Source organism: Equus przewalskii, chromosome 19 (genome assembly GCF_037783145.1).
Source record: "Equus przewalskii isolate Varuska chromosome 19, EquPr2, whole genome shotgun sequence".
Taxonomy (NCBI): Eukaryota; Metazoa; Chordata; class Mammalia; order Perissodactyla; family Equidae; genus Equus; species Equus przewalskii.
The window spans coordinates 24,287,885-24,307,964 of NC_091849.1; the positions used below are offsets into that span (position 1 = coordinate 24,287,885).

At 43.3% G+C, this 20,080-nt stretch overlaps 1 protein-coding gene across 7 annotated transcripts; it reads left to right on the top strand.

Annotated features, from left to right (window-relative positions):
- Positions 1 to 5,741: 5,741 nt before the first annotated feature.
- On the top strand, positions 5,742 to 14,942 carry HFE (homeostatic iron regulator). 7 transcript variants are annotated; one of them, XM_070584249.1, is made up of 6 exons: positions 5,742 to 6,047; positions 9,161 to 9,424; positions 9,604 to 9,903; positions 10,622 to 11,002; positions 11,134 to 11,247; positions 12,249 to 14,942. In XM_070584249.1, the coding sequence occupies exons 1-6, from the start codon at positions 5,972 to 5,974 to the stop codon at positions 12,287 to 12,289; spliced, it is 1,176 nt and encodes a 391-aa protein (XP_070440350.1). In that variant the 5' UTR covers positions 5,742 to 5,971; the 3' UTR covers positions 12,290 to 14,942. The 7 variants fall into 7 exon arrangements, with proteins under 7 accessions (XP_070440350.1, XP_008539385.1, XP_008539386.1 ...); XM_008541163.2 differs by having other exon boundaries at positions 10,727 to 11,002; XM_008541164.2 differs by having other exon boundaries at positions 10,769 to 11,002.
- The last annotated feature ends 5,138 nt before the right edge of the window (positions 14,943 to 20,080 follow it).

The window sequence follows — 20,080 nt, forward strand, 5'->3', positions numbered from 1 at the left end:
TGCACGTTCACAAAATGGTGATGTTAGCACGATCTGAGGGTGGAGTTTTCAGCCCCCTTATGTCACATGGTCACTTATGGGCATTCCAGTAGGCCCAGTTGAGGAGTCAGTGGTCTTAATCAGACTGAACTGGAAAAGGAGTCAACTCTCAGTTTCTGAAAAACAACTTAAGTACCTGTTACCATGGTGACCCAAGTGTCAGAGATGTTATCTTTGGGATGGGCTTTAGTACTGCATTATCGAACTACTTTTGCAAGCAGACAACTAACTGAATATAATTAAAACAAGCTGACCCCTGGTTTCGAACCCTGGTGAGTCCTGTCTCACTATAAATGACTTTAAGAGCTGTGCTGTCCAATATGGTAACCACTGGCCTCATGTGGCTATTGTAATTAATAAAAATTAGTAAATTTAAACATCCTTTTTCTCAGACAAACTAGTCACATTTCAAGCTCAATAACCACATGTGGTGAATAGCTGTGTTTTTGGACAGTACAGAAAGGTTTCCATGATCATAGTTCATGGGATGGTGCTGTTTTAGAGCATTCTCCAGCTCTTGCCATCTTATCAGATTCCTTAAAAGTTCTTAATTCATTTCATTTTGCTCAGAGAGATTTCAGCAAAGCCTTTTTCTGGAGGCTTGGACTTCATGACACTTGAGACTCCTTGGTTCATCCTTTCCTCCTGCATTAGTTTCCTGAGGCTGCAGTAACAAAGTACCACCAACTGGGTGGATTAAACGACAGAATTTATTGCCTCACAGTTCTGGAGGCTAGTTCTGAAATCAAGGTGTTGGCAAGGTTGGTTCCTTCTGAGGAATGCGGTGGAGAATCTGCTCCAGGTTTCTCTCCTACTTTCTAGGCCTCCTTGGCTTGTATGAGCTTTCCCCTGTGTCTTCACATCCTCCCTCTGTGAGCTTCTCTGTGTTGAAATTGATCATATTGGATTAGAGTTCATCCTAATGACCTCATCTTAATTTGATCATTTGCAAGGTCTCTATTTCTAAATGAGGTCACACTCACAGGTACTGGGGGTTAGGCCTTCAACAACTTTGGGAGGGACGCACTACAACCCATAACACCTGTCCATCCATGAAGGTATCCAGAGACATAAAAGGCTGAGGCTGAAGCACCAGCTGAGGGGCTAAGGCCAGGCTTGGAAGTGGCTTCCGGTTCTCAAAGAGTGAGCTAACATCTCAGGAGGGAGGAAGGCCTGGGAAGAGAAGAGCCCAGGGCCCCTTCCTCATCTCACTCCTGCTCCTTAGAACTTCCTTCAATACATGTGACCAGCCATGGGACTTGCTGCTGTGCCAAGCCCTGTGTTTCTTCCCATGTGCTACTACACTGAGCTTGCTAAGGGGTCTGGAAAGCCTGGACTCAGACCACAGAGGGTGCTGGCCTAGAGGGAATGGAGCCTGTCAGTGCTGGGCGAATGTGCCTGTTCCTCAGGGAGAAGAAGGCAATACTCCTGCCACACTGAGCATGGAGGCCTGAATGGAACCATCATCAGCCTGTGGAATAGGGATCCAGGCTATCAGGGCTGGTAGCTCTGGGTGCGTCTGGCATATTCAATTGAGCAGAAGGTTGGGACACAGGACCCAGAATCACACTCTGGTGAGGTGGGGAAAGAAGTCAGACATCAGGCCTGTTGAACCGCAGCACTGCATATCATTTCAGAGTCTTCCTCTGACTTCATGAATGCCACTGCTTGGGTGCTCATTTTGGCAGGCAGTCTGGCCATGGCTAAAATTGGAGTTCCTTGAAAAAAGCTGTTCTAATTAGGTGAGAAAGACGGCAAGAAGAGTGGTGGGGCTTACTCTCAATCTGTTCTGCATCGTCAGCTGCTGACGCCCCAGACCATACAGCACCTATTATCTCCAGTCTCCCTTCGTGGCCTGAGAACTCATCCCTGACCATTTGCTGTGTCCAGCAGGTGTGGTGTAGAGGACACTTAATCCTCCAGGTCCACCTATTTCTGCCATAAACAACATGCAGAAAGGAGAGTGAATGTGTGTGTGTGTGTGTGTGTGTGTGTGTGTATTTAATCTATTTATGTATTGCTTTCTGTCCCCATATCCCACTCCTGTTCCACTCTTGTAGACTGCCTTTAAAATGAATTAAATGGGTATTTTTGGTTGAAAGTGTCCTTCAGAAGGAAAATATCCTTGTTTTGTATGCATGCATTTTTAATTTACTAAAACAATGCCTTGTGGATTCCTCCAATACCATATCATGCAGTTGTTCCATTTTACATCTCTACTCTCTCAGTGAAGAATATCTCATCTGCTTGCACGTTCTGGTCACCCACAAACATGCCCCTTTATGGGATATGTTTGAGGAATTCTTTAGAAAATGTGTCCAGCTTTGGAGCTGAAGCCCCAGTCTGCACTCCTGTCAGCAGTGCATGAGGATTCCTGTGTCCCCATACCCACACAAACACTGGGCAGTATTCAGCTTTCTAATGCGTTAACGCTCTAAGAGATGCAAAATGATATATCACTTTGCATTACCCTTATTACCAAGCGCTTTGGGTTTTCCTGTATACAAATTTCTTGTCCTTTTTTGTCACCCATTTTTAATTTGGAGCTTCTGTCTTGTTCCTGATTTACAGGAGTTCCTTGTATTTTCTAGTTACTAATTCACTTTGTCTGTTTCAGACATTGCATATAATTTTCTGCCACTCTGTCAGCTGTATACCGTATTAACTTTATCCATGGTATCCTTCATTGAGCAAGAATCATTCATTTTGATATAACGCTTTCAGGAATATAGATCAATGGATTAGGACTGAGAGTCCAGAAATAAATCTTCATGTTTACAGTCAATTGATTTTTGACAAAGGTTACAAAACCACTCAGTAAAGAAAGAATAGTCTTTTCAACAAATGGTGCTGGGACAACTGAGAAAATATATATTGTTCTCTGCCCCAGGTTTCTAACACAGGGTTCCTGAAACTCTTGTAATTTCCTGGTCATAGGAGTGTCTTATGTTCTAATGAGGTGACTCTGGGTGGGCTTTTGGACGGCTTCTGGATGGGGGCTGGTCACCAGAATCACCAAGCTATGATTAGAAGCTTGGAATTTTCAGCACCTCCCCTCCCATCTCTCCAGAGAGGGGAGACGGACTGGAAATGGAGTTAATAATTGATGATACCTACATAAGGAAGCCTCCATAAAACTCCAATAGCATGGGTTTCGGGGAGCTTCCAGGTTGGCAAACATATCCACACCAGGAGAGTGATGTGCCCCAACTCCATGGGGACAGAAGCTCCTACACTTGCTTGGGACCCTCCCAGACCTCACTCTGTGTATCTCTTCATTTAGCTGTTTATCTGTGTCCTTTATCATATCCTTTAATAAACTGGTAAACGTAGTAAGTGTTTTCTGAGTTCTATGAGCCACTCTAGCAAATTAATTGAACCAGAGGTGGGGTCACGAAACCTCCAATCTATAGCTGTTTCATCAGAAGCACAGGTGACAACCTGGGCATGAGACTGGCAGCTGAAGTGGGGGTTGTTGGGGCAGTCTTGTGGAACTGAACACTTACCTGTGGGATCTGACAGTATCCTCAGTTAGATAGTGTCAAATTTGAGTTAAATTGTAAGACACTCTGCTGGTGTTGGAGACTTGCTTCTTGTTGTGGGGGAAAACCTCCACAGATTTGGTGACCGAAAGTGTCAGAAGTAAAGGGTTTTGTGTAAGTAATAAAGGAGACTCACAAGATAAAAAGCAAAGTAGGGAAAAACTGGGTTTTTCTTATACATAGGGAGGAAAAACTGAGTTATTAACTTTATACACATGAAAAAGAAGAAAATTGGACCTATACCTCATACCATATCCAAAAATTAATTCAAAATGGATCAAAGACATAAATGTAAGAAGTAGAATTATAAAGAAAACATTTCTCATGGAAGAAAACATAGGTATAAATCTTTGTGACCTTGGATTTGGCAACAGTCCCTTAGATATGACGTCAAAAGCACAAGCAACTAAAGAAAAAATAGATAAATTGGACTTCATCAAAATTGGTAATGTCTGTGCTTCAAAGCACACCATCTAGAAAGTAAAGAGATAGCACAATGAAGTGGAGAGAATGTCTCTAAATCACATATCTGGTATGGTACTTATATCTAGGATATATTAAGGACACTTACAACTCCATAATACAAAGCAAATAACCCAAACTTTAAAATGGGCAAAAGATCTGAATGGGCATTTCTACAAAGAAGAATTACAGATGACCAATAGGCATGTAAAAAGATGTTCAGCATCCTTAGTCATCAGGGAAATGCAAATCCAAACCACAATGAGATACCACTTCTCACTCACTAGAATGGCCAGAATTATAAAGATGGACAAAAGCGTTGGCAAAAATGAAGAGAAATTGGAATTCTCATACACTGCTGATGGGAGGGTAAAATGGTGCAACCAGTTTGGAAAAACAGTATGACAATTCCTCAAATGGTTAAATGTGGTTACCATGTGACCCAGTAGTTCCAGTCCTAGGTATAAACCCAAGAGAAATGGAAACATACGTCTCCACAAAAACTCGTACACAAATGTTAGTAGCAGCATTATTTCTAATAACCAAAAAATAAAAACAATCCAAATGTCCATCAATTGATGAATGGATAAATAAAATGTGGTATATCCTTATGATGGAATGTTATATGTTCATGGAAAAGATATGCAAAAACATTATGCTAAATGAAAGAAGCCAGTCACAAAAGACCACATATTACATGATGCCATGTATATGAAATGTTCAGAATACGCACACCTATGGAGATAGGAGGCGATAGGAAGATTGGCTAGGGCTGGAGGTAAGGAGGATGGAGAGATTTAGAAATGATGACTAAAAGGTACAAGGTTTCTTTGTGGAGAGGATGAAAAATGTTCTAAAATTGATTATGGGAATGGTTGCACACCTTTGTGAATATACTAAAACTCACTGACTTTTACACTTTAAATGGATGAAATGTGTGGTATGCGTATTATATCTTAATAATAAAGCTGTTACAAAGAAAGAAAGAAATAATACAATCAATCCCCATGTACTCATCACCAATATTCAACATTTTCCTAATCTTGTTTCATATCCCCCTCCAGTTAAGAGGCCCTGATTTCCAAGTTTGATTTCTTTTCTTAGACGGTCAAAATTTGCCTATGTGCTTAAAAAGGCTAGGTCGCTAAAGGTTTTAGGAAAATCAGATGTATTAAATTTGTTAATATTGTTCGAAATGTCTGAGTCAGTAACTCCCAAACTTTGTTATATGTGTGTTGGGGGTGAGGGGGAGAGGCTGGAGGATGGCTTTTAAAATCCCGATGCCCAGTTAGCACCCTACACCAATTAATCAGAGTATCTGAGGACAAGAGCAGGACATCAATGGCTTTAATAGTTCTCCATTATTATTGATTCCAAGGTGCTATGAAGTTTGTGAAATTTAATTTAATGATGTAAATTGAGAAAGATATTTCAGTAGGATCGACTTAGTTAATCTCATGATTTAACTAATTGTAATCAAAAACTAAATTGAAATTTTTACGCAAAAATCATTACATGTCTAAGTCGAATAACAAGATTGGCAGGTTGAACTTAAAAGTTTTGAAAATGTGTAATTGAATTTTTAGATTATTCAATATTTAGGTATTGAATATTTAGATCGGAAAATCGTTACATATGCTTTCCCTCATCAGCAACATCCTCGATGGATTTAAATCTCTGAGGGACTGCTGCGCCGCTGAGTGTTTCACAAGCAGGTACTCTGGGCTGCAGGGGAGAGAGTTCAAGTTCAGGAGACCCGTTTCTTTTCACCAATGGCCCGGAAAAGGATCCCACTGGCCAGGAAGTTTTTTTCTGAGGTTTCCCCGAGCCTTGGCAATGACTCCAGGGTGACTTCTTGGGTCACTCCAGGTTCCCCGCTCTCCCGAAACAGCTGACACGCGCCGGGGCGCGCGGTCCGAGCCGGGGAAATGGGCCCGCGAGCCCGGCCCGCGCTCCTCTTCCTGATCCTCTTGCGGACCGTGGCCACGCAGGGGCGACCGCCGCGTGAGTCCGGGGGCTGCGGGCGAGCCAGGGGCGCGGGGAGGGGGGAGGGAAAATCGAAACCAGCTTTTCTTAGCACTTGAGAGCTCGCTAAGTTGGGAGGAAGTTCTCAGCCCGGTGCACAGTCCCCTCCCCCAACTTTCCCGGGTCTGGGATTGGGGGCTATCGCCGGGCACTGGGTGCACAGGGGTTAGGAGGCCTCTCCCCCCAGGACTCAGCTCCCTCTCGCGCCCACCCCCCCGTGTCCCTGCTCTTCGGAGGGGCACTCGGAACCACCTATTTCCCTTCTCCTGATCGTGACGCTTTTAAACGTAAATCTTTCAGTTTCTCACTGAGGCCGAGCTAGGCTTGGGGACCTTGGACTCGGATCTTGGTTTTCTGGTTTCTACTGTCGTTGTGTCGTTTTACCCCTGGTCATCCGCAAACAGGAAGTTCTTCTCACCAAGGGCGACCTTGGCCGGAGCGCCCCCTTGGTGCTTCCACACCAGGGCGCCCCGAAGGGGTGGGAGGCGTTTGGCTGAGTGAACCCGCGGCAGGAGCGAGCCGGGTTTCCACCCCAGAACTCCTCGCGCTGCGGATTCGGGGTGTGTAGGAGTTGGGTGGGGGATCTGAATTCTAGCCCACCCCCACCTCTTTGGGTGAGGCCTGGGGTAGAGACCTCTGGGGGTGGGAGGGTTCTGAGAGGTCTCTGCCCCGGGCCTTACGGACTCTTGGCGATGGTTCTTTTACCTGGAAAAACAACATGGCTGTTATTTTTGATCTTTTGAACTGAATGTAAGAGTTCCCGTTTTCAGCCAGGGGTTGTTGATTGGCAATGTTAATAGTCCTGTATAACTAGTGGACGGGCCTTTACTAGAGGATGCCAAAGTGATGATACTTCACAGTGAAGTAATGACCTCAGTTTTAAATCACCTTCATGTCTGTGATCTTGTTGACTCTACTACGCATTTGAGAGGTAGGAGCTATTAATATGTTGATTTTACGGGTGGTTAACTGGCTCGCTGGTTAGTTAACTTTCCCCAGGTTACAAAGAATTCAGGCAGTCTGGTTTTCTGAAGTTAAATGAGGTACTCCCGCTGTTTCTAATCTTAGCTGAGTTTGCCCTCACTGTTGTCTGGCTCAGCACTCTGTACGTGATCACATAGCCTCAGGACAACACTTTGAGGGTAGCTAGTGTGTGTGTCCACATCTCATAGATGACAAGAATGAGGCGTGACCTGCTCACCGGTAACCTTATTCAATATTAACCTGGGCTTTTGAGGCAAACCCCATGACTCCACTTCACAGGTGCAATTCTTAAACATCACAGTGCATCAGAGGTTGAATCATAAAATTTGATGTTGAACAGAAATATTCATTGTTCACAAGTGTACAAGGTGTACCAGCCATGTGTCTCACGTTCTCTCCCAGAGGAGACAGTGGGGAGCCAAGTCCTTGCCCTCTGATATTTTGCATTCAAGTGAAGGGATGACAGTAAACAAAGGAACAAAAGGATGTAGGACATCAGGGAACAATGAGTGCTGTGAAGACACGTGGAGCAGGAAGTCAGGGCAGCCCCTCTCTCAGGCTGGTGGTGGAATGGAGAAGGAAGTAAGAGTAATGCTGTCTGGCAGCAGCACTTTCTGGCAAACTAGGTGTGGCTGGCAAGTTGGGTTGAAGCAGGGTTTGCAGCCTCACCACTAATGACGTTTTTTATGCTTGTGGGGACTATCATGTGCGTTGCAACATGTTTAGCAGCATCTTTGTCTTTTACTTTCTGGGTGCTAGTAACACTCCCCCGATATGACAACCAAAAATGTCTCCAGGTATTGCCAAATGTCCCCTGAGAGATGAAATTTCCCTTCAACCACTGGGTTGGAGGAAGAGCAAGGATGCGGTGCAGCATGAATGCAGGGACCAGAGCTCAAGAATAGGCGATGGGCTCAGTTAAAGGAGCGACAGGCAAGATCTCCTAGGGCCTCCAAGCTGCAATGTGGATTTTAGCCAAGTGACATGATCTGTCATAGCTTTTAAAGATTGCTCTGGCTCCTCTGTGGAAATCAGAATGACAGGAGCAACAATTAAAGCAGGGAGAGGAACCGGGAAGATGTTGCACTAACCCAGGCAAGAGATGCTGGATTTGGCCTGATGGGAGCAGAGGTGGTGGTGAGAAATGGTTGTATTCTGGATATATTTGGAAGGAAGTGGCTGAAGGATCTATGTGTTGTGTGAGAAGAAGGGAAGAGTCAAAAGTGACTCCCCTATTTAATTACTTTATTTTGGTTTTATTTTATTGAGCTGAGCAACGCAGGGATAGGTGATGCCATTTCTGAGATGGTGAAGGCAGAAGGAGAAATGAAGAGCCTAGTTCTGGCCTTGCTAAGTCTGAGATTCCAATCAGTCATCAACTGGTAGTGTCACGTAGGCAGTTGGGTGTAACAGTCTAGAGTTCAGGGCCAGGGATAAAAACCTAGGGGTTGTCATCATTTATTCATCCAGCAAGGATGTATTAGGCACTTGCTATGCCAGACCCTGTTCTAGGCGCTGGGGATACATGACTGAACTCCCTTCTTCTGTAATTGAGGGAAGGGGTAGGGAAACTCTCACTTGCCTAGAAGTCATGTCCTTTTTGGCTTACTTGGGCTCCTTCTGTATTTGCTTTGAAACTGTTTGACGCTTTTAATAGCTGTCCTGAGCTATTTATCAGCAGATCTTCCACCATTTAACAGCAAACATTTACCCAGGAAAGGGTTTACAGATGGCAGTAGTGAAAAAACCCAACAGCAAATTCCTCTGGACTTGGATCGAATTAGTTCTGAGCACCAACTCCTGAGCCCAAGGGCCATAGCTAAAGACAACTTGGGGTTTTCTCAAGTCTGTTGGCTCCAGGGGAGACTGGGAGACTGCCCTAATCATGAGGCTGGGAGGAGTGAAGGGGTGTCAGCCACACATGGCAAAGGGAGGGGCACAAGGAGAGAGCCGACAGGATGGTCATAGGGAAGGAAGGCAGGCACTGCGTCCCACTCTTCACACGGTGGGCCCAGACGCAGCTGGTGGTCTGAGTTGATTCAAAGGTGTGTGGCACCTTGTCCTCCCCCACTGTGGCCCACTGAGAAGGACTGTTGCCCTCTCCCCAGGGTCACACTCTCTGCGCTACCTCTTCATGGGTGCCTCAGAGCCGGACCTTGGGCTCCCCCTGTTTGAGGCCTTGGGCTACGTGGACGACCAGCTGTTTGTGGCCTACAATCACGAGAGTCGCCGTGCAGAGTCCCGCGCCCAGTGGGTTTTGGGTGGGGCAACCAGCCAGCTGTGGCTGCAGCTGAGTCAGAGCCTGAAAGGGTGGGATCACATGTTCATCGTTGACTTCTGGACCATCATGGACAACCACAACCACAGCAAGGGTACGTGGAGAGGGGCCCTCCCCTTCCCGAGGTGGGCGGAGCATTTCCCTACCTCAAGGATGCATCTTGAGGGAGAGAGCTGGGAGTTGGAGATCCTGGGGGGCAGAGAGGAGGGAAGGAGTCTGAGGTCCTTCACTCCCTGGGATGATGGAGACAGGGACCTACTCCTTTGGTTTCAGTAATGAAGCTGGGGATGTTGCCAGAGTCCCACACCCTGCAGGTGATCCTGGGCTGTGAGGTGCAAGAGGACAACAGCACCAGGGGGTTCTGGAAGTATGGATATGATGGGCAGGACCATCTTGAATTCTGCCTTGAGACACTGGATTGGAGAGCAGCAGAGTCCAAGGCCGTGACTACCAAACTGGAGTGGGAAGTGAATAAAATTCGGGCCAAGAAGAACAAAGCTTATCTCGAGAGGGACTGCCCTGAGCAGCTGCAGTGGTTGCTGGAGCTGGGGAGAGGGGTGCTGGACCGGCAAGGTACGGTGGGAGCACCCTTCTGCCCTTATCCTCTAGTGATGGAGTGGAGGGGAATGAGGGGCATGGGATCCCTGGCTGGGATTTCAGAAGTAGCCAAAGTTGTGTGACTCTCTGGGAAGGAAGTGAGGTCTGAAGTTTCCACCCTGAGGTCTCCAGCTATGAGGTCTTCACTGTGTCATTGAGATGTACGACACAGCCAGGAGTCATGGTTTTAATTTATTTTTCCATGTATGTAGCCAAAGAAGAAGTGTCTGTGCTCTTCTCTTGGCTTAACTGAGAACATGTGATACTTATACATTTTAGGAATTCAGAGAGGTCAATTATCACATGAATACCAAGGCAAGAAATTACCAATGAAGGCAACTGATCAGAGTAGCAGAATCCTTTGGCAGTTAAAGGTTACTTTCACAGAGCATAGCAATAGTAACTGAAGCCTGGCTATCTTACCAGAATACTTATTGGGTTGAACCAGGTAAAATTGCTGATAGTACCTATTCAACCATTTTTGATCTATGTAAAGGGCAATTTCATCTGACTGAATTTAATATATTAACAAAGAACAGAAGACATGGGCAACAGGTATGCATATTTACATATGAGACAAGAGAACAGGCTGATATGACTGACTGTTCTCCATGTGACAGCTCATTAGAGCATCTTGAAACTTATTTTAGGACACAAAATGGTGTCTTTCCTGCAGCTTGCTTTGTCTGAACAGGGTGTCTTCTTCCTCCAACCCATAGAGGAAGGGAAGTGAAAGTTCTGGTCTTGCTGGCAAGGGTAGAAAGATCCTCTCTCCAGATCCTTCCTCCTTCCTGTCCAGTGCCTCCTTTGGTGAAGGTGACTCATCATGTGGCCTCTGCAGTGACCTTTCTACGGTGTCAGGCTCTGAACTTCTACCCCCAGAACATCACCGTGAGGTGGTTGAAGGACAGGCAGCCAGTGGATGCCAAGGATGCCGAGTCTGAGGACGTGCTGCCCAATGGGGACGGGACCTACCAGACCTGGGTGGCTTTGGCTGTGACCCCTGGGGAAGAACAGAGATACACCTGCCAGGTGGAGCACCCAGGCCTGGATCAGCCCCTCACTGCAACCTGGGGTATGGATGAGAGCCAGTGCTGAGAAAATCTGTTGTGGGTGGAACAGGAGTGGTTCAACATGGCAGTGAGGGGAGGGTCTGCTCTGGGCTGGGGTGGTGGTCACGGGCCTTAATTTGCTTTTGTTTTTTAGAGCCCTCACTGTCTAACACACTGGCCATTGGAGTCATCAGTGTGATTGCTGTTTGTGTCATCATCTTCTTTACTGGAATTTTGTTCAGAATCTTAAGGAGAAGGCAAGCTTCAAGTAAGTGGGAAGAAGAAGTCTCTTCATTCCTCCGCCCCAGGACATGCTAATTCTCCTGCAGGAAGTGAGGGAGAAGGAGGGAATAGGGGATTTGGCATCCATGAGAAGGCTTTTCCTCTCTCTTTTTCTTTGGGAACACTAGCACCTCCCTGAGAACAAGAATTAATGACTCTCCTCAGAATGAAAGCTTCTAATGCAACAAATGTCCTTTGAGCACTTATTATTTGTAGAGCACCTGTTACTTTGTAGGATGCTATTTAAGGTAGTGCAGGGGCTTTGAGGTTGACTTAATCACTGTTGCTGTTCTCAGAACCCAAATCTAGTAAGGAATGAAACCCATAACACAAGTAAATACAGTTAAAGAAGACCCCCTAAGGTCCTAAGCAGATACAAAGCAAATTCTTTGGAGTGTCAAAGGAAGGAATGACCACATTCAGCTGAGGATCAAGAAAAGCTTCTGGATCTTGAAGAAGTACGATTTCTTTAGGTGGGGTTGAGGGTCAGAGGAGGTCTGTACAGATGGAGCAAGCATGCAAGTAGAGAGTGTGAGGCATGCTAGGAGATGATAAATTATTATTGTGCCTTGTCCTTTACTTTGTATACTTGACAGTCACCAATTCTGCATTTCTATCCGCTGAACATCTATGGTGTGGGGGAAAGAGGGGCAGAAAGAAGGTAGCTCAAGCAGAGCTCTGGAAGCCTTTGGGATGTTATGATATGTGCTTTGGAGAGTCATGCAGGGACTTAAATAAGCAAGGAGGGACACGACCTCCGTGGTATGAAGAATGAGTTGTTAGGAGGTGAGAGTGAAGGCAAGGAGATCAGTTAGAAAGTGCTTAAGGAATTTCAGGTGAGAGATAATGCTGCCTGAAATCTAGTAGTTCCTTGGGAAGGGAGTGATCAGAATTGAGGTGAGTGGATGAGGGAGGGGAGGGACAGGGAAGAGTCAAGATGATGACTCTGCCTGTGATGCCTTTTGCCTAGACCTCTTTTCTTTGCAGGAGGAGCCACGGGGGACTACGTCTTAGCTGAATGTGAGTGAAGTGCAGCCAGCAGACCGCTCGTGGGGAGGACACATAATTCGAGACTCAGAGAGGGTGCGCTTGTGGTGTTCTTCATGTTTCAGGACAGAGTTGGACCTAACAATTGGGAAGTGTCCCAGGAACTTGCTGCTCTTTGCTTTCCCTATTCATTCTCAAAAAGTTTCCCCCATTTAAGTTTTTGAGTTCCTGCATGCTAAGGAGCCCCAGCTGTGACCTTCCCCCAAGAACTGGCTCTCATGGATCTCGAGCTGCATCTAGAGCCTGCCTTCATTTCCTGCATCATCTCAGACTCCATACAGCTACATCAGCTCCTCTCCTACCTCTGGAATAGGGCTCCTTAAATTTAGGGGACTTTTAACATCTGAGAAAAGCTATGGACCTTCTCCTTGGTACATACACTCTCACACCCTGACCTGAAGTTTGCACACCCATCCAGGCATTTCCTAGACCCACTCAAGTTTCCTTTTAATCCTCGCTCCCTCTGTTATCCAGTAACTCATCTGTCACCAAACCGTGTGGTCTCTTCCATCAGAGGGTGATCTGGGCATTGTACAACTGTGAAGGCTGTGCACTGCACAACCCGAGGAGGCACATTTCCCAGAAGAGGCATCAAGGACGTTTGTGTGTATTATGATAGTTTTCCAGAAAGTGAGTGGGAAGTGTCTTAAGGAGAGGTGTCTTTTTCTAATTTGCACAAAGGTGTCAGATAAGTTTCTTTAGATTATGCTTGCATTTATAATATCTGTCTGGTATGCCAGACTGGAAGTAGCACAGTAATTTTCTACTTGGTCTCTGCTGACCCTGTCTCCTTGTTCTGATAATTAAAATGATAATAAGGATGATGATGATAATGATAAGGTGGCTGACACTTATTAAAAAAAAAAAGGACTTACTTGGTGCCAGACTTAGTTCTGAGCACCTACTTACATGCATCATCTCATGCAGTTCTGATAATAATTCTTTGATATAAGTACAGATCTTCTTCGACTTACAATGAGGTTGCATCCCAGTAAAGCCATCATTCCACTGAAAATATAGTCAGCCAAAAACGCATTTAATATACCAATGTATTGAACATCAGAGCTTAGCCTAGCCTACGGTAAATGTGCTCAGAACACTTACGTTAGCTTACAGTTGGGCAAACTCATCTAACACAAAGCCTATTTTATAATATAGTGCTGAATATCTCGTGTAATTTATTGAATAGTGTAATGAAAGTGACAAACAGAATGGTTGTCTGGGCACAGAATGGTTGTGAGTGTATCGGTCGTTCACCATCATGCTGGCGTGGCTGACTGGGAGCTGCAGCTCAGGTGCCACTGCCCAGCATCCCGAGAGAGGACCGTACCACATGGCGCTAGCCCACGAAAAGATGAAGTATGGTTTCTACTGAATGTGTATTGCTTTTGCACCATTGTAAAATCAAAAAATCATAATTTGAAGCATCATAAGTCAAGGACTTTCTGTACTATTCTCCTCACTGCTTTTTTAGATGAAGAAAGTGACAGTTTGCTGGGGATAGAGATAGGTTTCGAACTCGGTCAGTCTGACTCTGATCCACCTTGCACGCCGCCATGTTCAGCAGGCTTAGATGCCTGGAGTAAGGCAGGAGGGAGGAGATGGCCAGAGAGAGAGCTCTTCTCCTGGATCCTTGTTTTTATTCTCAGTGGGTTTGACCCAAATGAAGGGAAAACAGCAGAAAACAATCTCAACCATGTTTCCTTTCAAAGTCCCTGTGGGAAGCAGCCCAGAATGTGACTCCTCTTGTCCTCTGTTGCCACCGCCAGCCTGCTCTCCCTGGCACCTCTCTTAGGCCCCAGGCCAGGACTGTGATTGTTGGTGTCAGTTAGTGGCTGTGTTGGACCTGACAGTGTTCTCCCTCCACCAGGGCCTCTGGTGGCATTTCCCTCCATGAACTGGAGCAACCTTTCCCATATTAAAGGTGGAAAAACGGAAGCCATCAAGTGGCCTGGAGGGTACCCCAGGCATGTTCCTGGGTTCCCTGGGAGTCTGGCTCTCATCCCCAACTGTGCACATTAAAAAAAAATTAATCTAACCAGGTCACTCAGGAATTAATAGATCCTTGGAAAGTAATTCATCTGATCATGTTCAAAAGAAAACTAACTTACGCACTTGCAGGGCATGTGCCGGCTTTATGCTGCTCCATACATTTGGTTGCATAACTGTGGTACTAGACATGCTGTCTCAGAGGGCAGACACCTCAAGAAACCAAATACTGCACAAAAGTTTGTCTAGTAGGTCTTGAATTTGGGCAAAGTGATCTCAACTATGTTTGTAAACTTTTCTTTTTTTCTGGTTACAAAAGTTAAGTGGATGAAAATACCTATAATTTGTGCTTACCGCAGAAGAGTTGAAAATGAATTCAATTGAAACTTATTCCATTAACCAGTGATAGACTCTATTAACAATTTGTGTATTTCCTCTTAGTATTATTTCTTTATTAAAATATAGAAAATTAACAAATACATGTATTTTAATAAATGGACAATTGTGTTGTGTACTGCATGATTTTTCTGAGGTACTTGTCCATCTTATGTATATACTTAATCGACTTAATCATTATGTCATTTTGCTTCTAATTTTTTTATGTTTTATTTTATGGAATATTTTCATTAAACAATGGTAGCTGAATTAATTGTTTTTCTTCATTCTAGGGACATTATTATCTAAGTTTTAACAGAGTTGTCATTTTACCTTCAAACCATGCTAGAAGCACGCTGATAAATTCTTTCTCTTTAGTTACCATCCTATACTCAAAGCAGATCTGCCAAAAGCTTCTCTTTCTCTTCTACCTCCGTAAGGATATGTTACAATTAATTAGGCAACGGTTTGTTTTATATCGCTTTCATTTCAACAAGCTGAGATTTCCAGAAAGACCCTATCTAGTGTTCACAGTTACATATTTACTAACCATCAAAAACTGTGTCCTGTTAATTTTTTTTTATAAGCGAAGTTATAAATTTCTATTTTCTTTCAGTGTTCCTTAGCTTATTTTTTTTCTGGCTTTGTTTATCAATTCTTAAGGTCAACTACATTTGAAAAATCAAAGACCTACATTTTAAATTCTGTATTTTACTTCCCCTCTGGCCAAACCACCTATGAAGCATAGTAGTTGGGAGAAGGGCGACATCTGGTGGCCACAGTCAAAAGTGTCACAGTGGTCGCGTGACTATAGAGAGCTGGGGCTAGGGATTTTCCTGAGGGGAAAGGAATAGACAAGGAATGGGGCGCTGGAGAAAAGCCCTGAAAATTTGAGGAAGCAAAGAAGAAACTATTCACCAGCTGTTTGAATCACGGAATCACAGGGCTCATTGAGCCACCTTAACTGGGAACAGAATAGAAGGAAAACAAATAAAAGTGTGCATCTTGAGGCAACATGCATCTATGGTTAAGGCCCACTGGGAGGTACAGACAAAAATTCTTGTTATGTTATATTATAATAATATAGTCTTAAAGCGCTGTGTGTGCTTGATGCATTTTTCATGTACACACACATTTAAGAACAGAACACCTTCTCCAAAACGCTAGAGCGTTCTTATAAGCTACCATTTTTTTCTAACCACTCTCTAATTTAATAATGACTAGAATTAAAAAATTCGTGACTTTAAAGACCTTCACATGTGTAGACAGGTACTTTTAATTCTGATTTCTTTCTGTAGACCTTGGGTCATCATTTTTTCTTCTCCCTTTTTCAATCGGTGATTAACATGTAGAATGTTAATACAATCTTAAATTCTTTTGTGTGACAATTTTATTCAAAAGCCTAGCTTGCCTTGACATCCTGCATGCATTTATTACTCAGCATAGTATGTGTTCTAGTATCTCACATATTCTGTTTCTAAATAATTCTTTAAAATCTTTCTGTGGGAGATATGTGTGAGAGATACATACGTTGGTTTGAAGCAGTGTTTCTAAATCTCTCATTTCTCAGCTGGATGAATTTACATTCTCAGTAGTTCTCCCCTGGCATGAATATTTTCTGAAACTATTTTTTTCAGCCAATAATTATTAAGTACTTACTAGAAGCCAGGCCCTATTCTAAATATTAATTTAACTCCTCTGAAGAGTCCTCTGAGGTAGGAACTGTTGTTATTCTGCTACCCTTCTTTTGCTGTATTGAAACCAAGACACAGAGAGGTTGGTTAACTTGCTGAAGGTTACACAGCTAGGAAACAATTGTGCTCAGTTTTTATTGCAGCTAGTCTGGCTCAGCGTCAAGCTCAAAACCAGTGCACAATACCTACTTCTGGGTCAAGAAGACGTGTGGTGTGGCATTGTTACCATCTTTTTAGGACCCGTTCTGCTGCCTAGAGGCAGCACCTCTGATGTCTTCTGCAGTGAAGAGAGAACCTGTTTTGACATTTCAGAATTTGCCAAATCCCTGTAATTTTTTCATAAATATTTGGAAACATTTTCTTTGGGTGTATTTTTTAATTTAAGGAATTTTTTTCTGTTTATACACAAATTTCTAACTATTAAATTCATGTTTCTATTTATTCTCTTTATCATTGAGGGAAAAATTATGAGATGGATAGCCTTGAAGTACCTGTGAATCATTTTATTCACCAGATTTGGGCAGAAACTATTGTTCTTACTATTTTTAAAATTCAAATTTTGGCTTTTTATCCAAAGGTTCTAAAAGAGAATTTTGGAGTTTTCAGTGCATTCTTTGAGAGTTAAGTACCAATAGTTAATAGTTGTCTAAACTTCTGTACAAGTCTTGTCAGTGAACCTTACTGTATGGCTAAATGTCCCGAAATTTATTCCCTAAGCAAAGTTACCACAATGGCATTTTCATAAGACAGTCTATAAGCAACTTTAGTACCGCCAAAACAGCTTGACTATGTGTGCAAGAGAGCATCTGTTTTAAATACGGATGTAACAGCTAAAATGATGTTCTTTTGTGTATGTTTGGGTTCACAGTTTTACCATTAAAACAAATGCAACTACTTTCTTTGTGTTTTGTGTGTGTAATTCAGAAAATATTCAAGGGAATTTTGAAAATCATTTAATTGCAAAAATGTTTATAAAAATTTTGAAACACACACATATATAGGAAAGGTTGCTGTTAGAAATACTCTGTCCAATTGACTTTTTCTTTAGTAGGTCAACATGTATTATGGACATTGATGGGAGATAGCCCACACCAGGACAGCAGGCCTAGGAAGTGCAAGGGACAAAAGCTTTAAATAAGAGTTTGGACTGAAGAGAAAAAGCAGGACTGCTTTTCTAGAAGAGTTAAGAGAGGAGGTAAGGAAAATAGGGACAGACATAATTTATGTTGTGGAACCAAAGACATGACAATGAGAATGACAGTTTGGTTAAGGGGAAATGAATAAGAAAATGGATATTCACACCAGGGCAAATGTTAGGTGGCTGAAAAAGAGATATCGATTGAAGTCTTAGATGGGAGTGAGATAAACCAGCCAGTGGCTAGAGCAGCTGTCTGTCCCAGACGAGGAGTGATGTCCCCGAATGCCTGAAGATAACTCCTGTCATGCTATACAGCCCATCAGACTAAGTTGGGTAAGACTGAACTCACACATTTCCTCAACTGTAACACAGCTCGAAAGCATTAACACCCTGGGATTCCTTTTCACTAAAGTACAATTATATACTCAATAGTGATGATGTATGCGGGTAGTTCTCAACCCTAGTCAAGTGTTAGAATTGTTTGTTGAATATACATGTATAAATCAGCCAGTGGCTAGAGGAGCCATCTATATATGACAGCTAAATGCCATATATGTCTGTATGTGACAGCTCTTCTACATATGAATGGTCTATGCATATATACACCATTCCTCAACCCTGTCATTCTGATTGAGTTAGTTTGCGGAGGTGGTTCTGGGCATTTCGTGTTTTTAGAAGATCTCTGATTAATACCATAGTTGTATTTGTTTGAATGTTTCTTGTGATCTGTTAGCCACAACTTGTTTGCAGGGTTTTTATCTGAAGGGCCTAGCTCATATGTTGAAAGAATGGGGTTCTGTGAAGCCAGGGGCACCATGAGGGTTAGAGGAAGCTGAAAAGGAATAATAGGAAGCCATGCAGTTTCCAGAACGAGCTACCCATCCCCCAAGCCACATGACCAACTAATAGAGTGGAAGGATCTATTTTTTTTTCATATATATCTACATGTGTATACCTTTTAAATATTTCTGTTCTGATATCCATGATTTTTGAGTCAATGTCATGGAAAAATTAGAAAAGAGGAAATGAGGAGAAATGAATAGAAAAAAGGAATAAATTAGATGTCAAAATAAAAAATGAGGTTTTATTAACAATACAGTAGGCAAAATAAAGTTGAGGAACGCTGACCTAGAACTCTAGTGTAAAGGAAGAAATACTGGAATGTGTATCAAGGGTATCTCACATTATGTGTTTTTGCATGAAATTACCATATTTTATACACTCTATTTTTATTGCCATGAATTAAAAAGCATGTTGAGATTTCAGTTTTACCTATGACCTGAGACCTTTCAGTTTTCTTCTGTATTGGTTGACTTTTCTTTCTAGCTAAGTCTCCTCTTATAAGGTGTGTGTTTGTGGAGGGGAGGGGGCAGCGAAAGTTAGCAAACTAAAAACTCTCATCTGGGGGTGGAAGAATGCAACCACTTAATTACTTCAGAAGAGTTACAAACCATCTGCATTCAGAGCTTTCCTGGCCCCTCCTGCGTCTTTTCTCTCCCTCCCTGGGTCGCTCTCTGTTTTCACTTGGTAAGTCCGAGGTTATACTATGCGGTCCCTCTCAGGCCATAGTATCATTCCAAGTATCCACAATAGGCATTTATTTATTAGTAAAGATGGGAAAGTTGTCTTTTTTTTCTTTTAATTACACTGACTCTTAAAGTAGAAATTTCGAAAGCTGCAGCAGGAAGCTAAGGAAAAATTTTTGATTTGAGAAGTCCCTCTCTTGAAATCACATTCAGATCCAATTCTTTTTCTTTTTCTTTTTAAATGGCATTAGCCTTGTTGAAAACACCCATAATCTCATGAAAAGCCTCCTAGGGGAGGGCCCTGTAGACTTTGTAATGACCTTAATCAAGCATTAGCCCTGCCCTACAAATAATCCCCAACTCTGCGAAACGAAGTTCCTGTCTCTAACACTGGAGAAGGTTGAAAAGGGATTAATAAAGGAGAGAAGGGGAGCTTGGTGGGGACTACAGGCAGACCAGACAGGCGCAGCAGGCCAGGAAGAGGGTCCCGGGACAACTGATTACCCAAGCTTATCTTTATATTCTCTGACTCTCTCACGGACTTTTTCAGAAAAAGAAATCACTCAATGAATGTTTGAGTGGAAACAGAGAGAAAAAGGAAGAAGTTTTAATTCGCAATTGTTTGTGTACCTTTTTGTCTTTCCAAACACAGGACTTTTAGGGCCAGAAATTCTTCAGGGCCGGGCTTATACTTTGTTCAGCACAGAGAAGGCCGTCAAAAGGCGTACGTTTAAACAGGAACATGGGAAGGACTAAGAGGAAAAGTCCCTTCACCTATAAATCCACCCTCCTTTACACATTATTTCTACATTCTCCAAGGAGCCATTATCTAATTTATTAGCTGCTGAACGGAAGTAAAAAGAAACGTGGCGTGAAGCTCTTTGCTCAGTGTCTTTGAGCAGCTAAGAATACATTCCGTTTACAGATGCGCGCGCAAAAAATAGTGCAAGACAAAAGAGAAACTAAAGCTTTTCAGAGGAACGCAATCCGTACCTCCCATTCCAGCCCGTCCATCGAAGAGCGAGGTTTCACTGGCCAATCAAAACACTG

Coding starts and splice junctions, on each gene's coding strand:
- HFE (XM_070584248.1), top strand. CDS start 6,915: ATGATACTTCACAGTGAAGTAATGACCTCAGTTTTAAATCACCTTCAT. Junction 11,003..11,133: donor GCCCCTCACTGCAACCTGGG/GTATGGATGAGA, acceptor TTTGTTTTTTAG/AGCCCTCACTGTCTAACACA. Junction 11,248..12,248: donor AAGGAGAAGGCAAGCTTCAA/GTAAGTGGGAAG, acceptor TTTTCTTTGCAG/GAGGAGCCACGGGGGACTAC.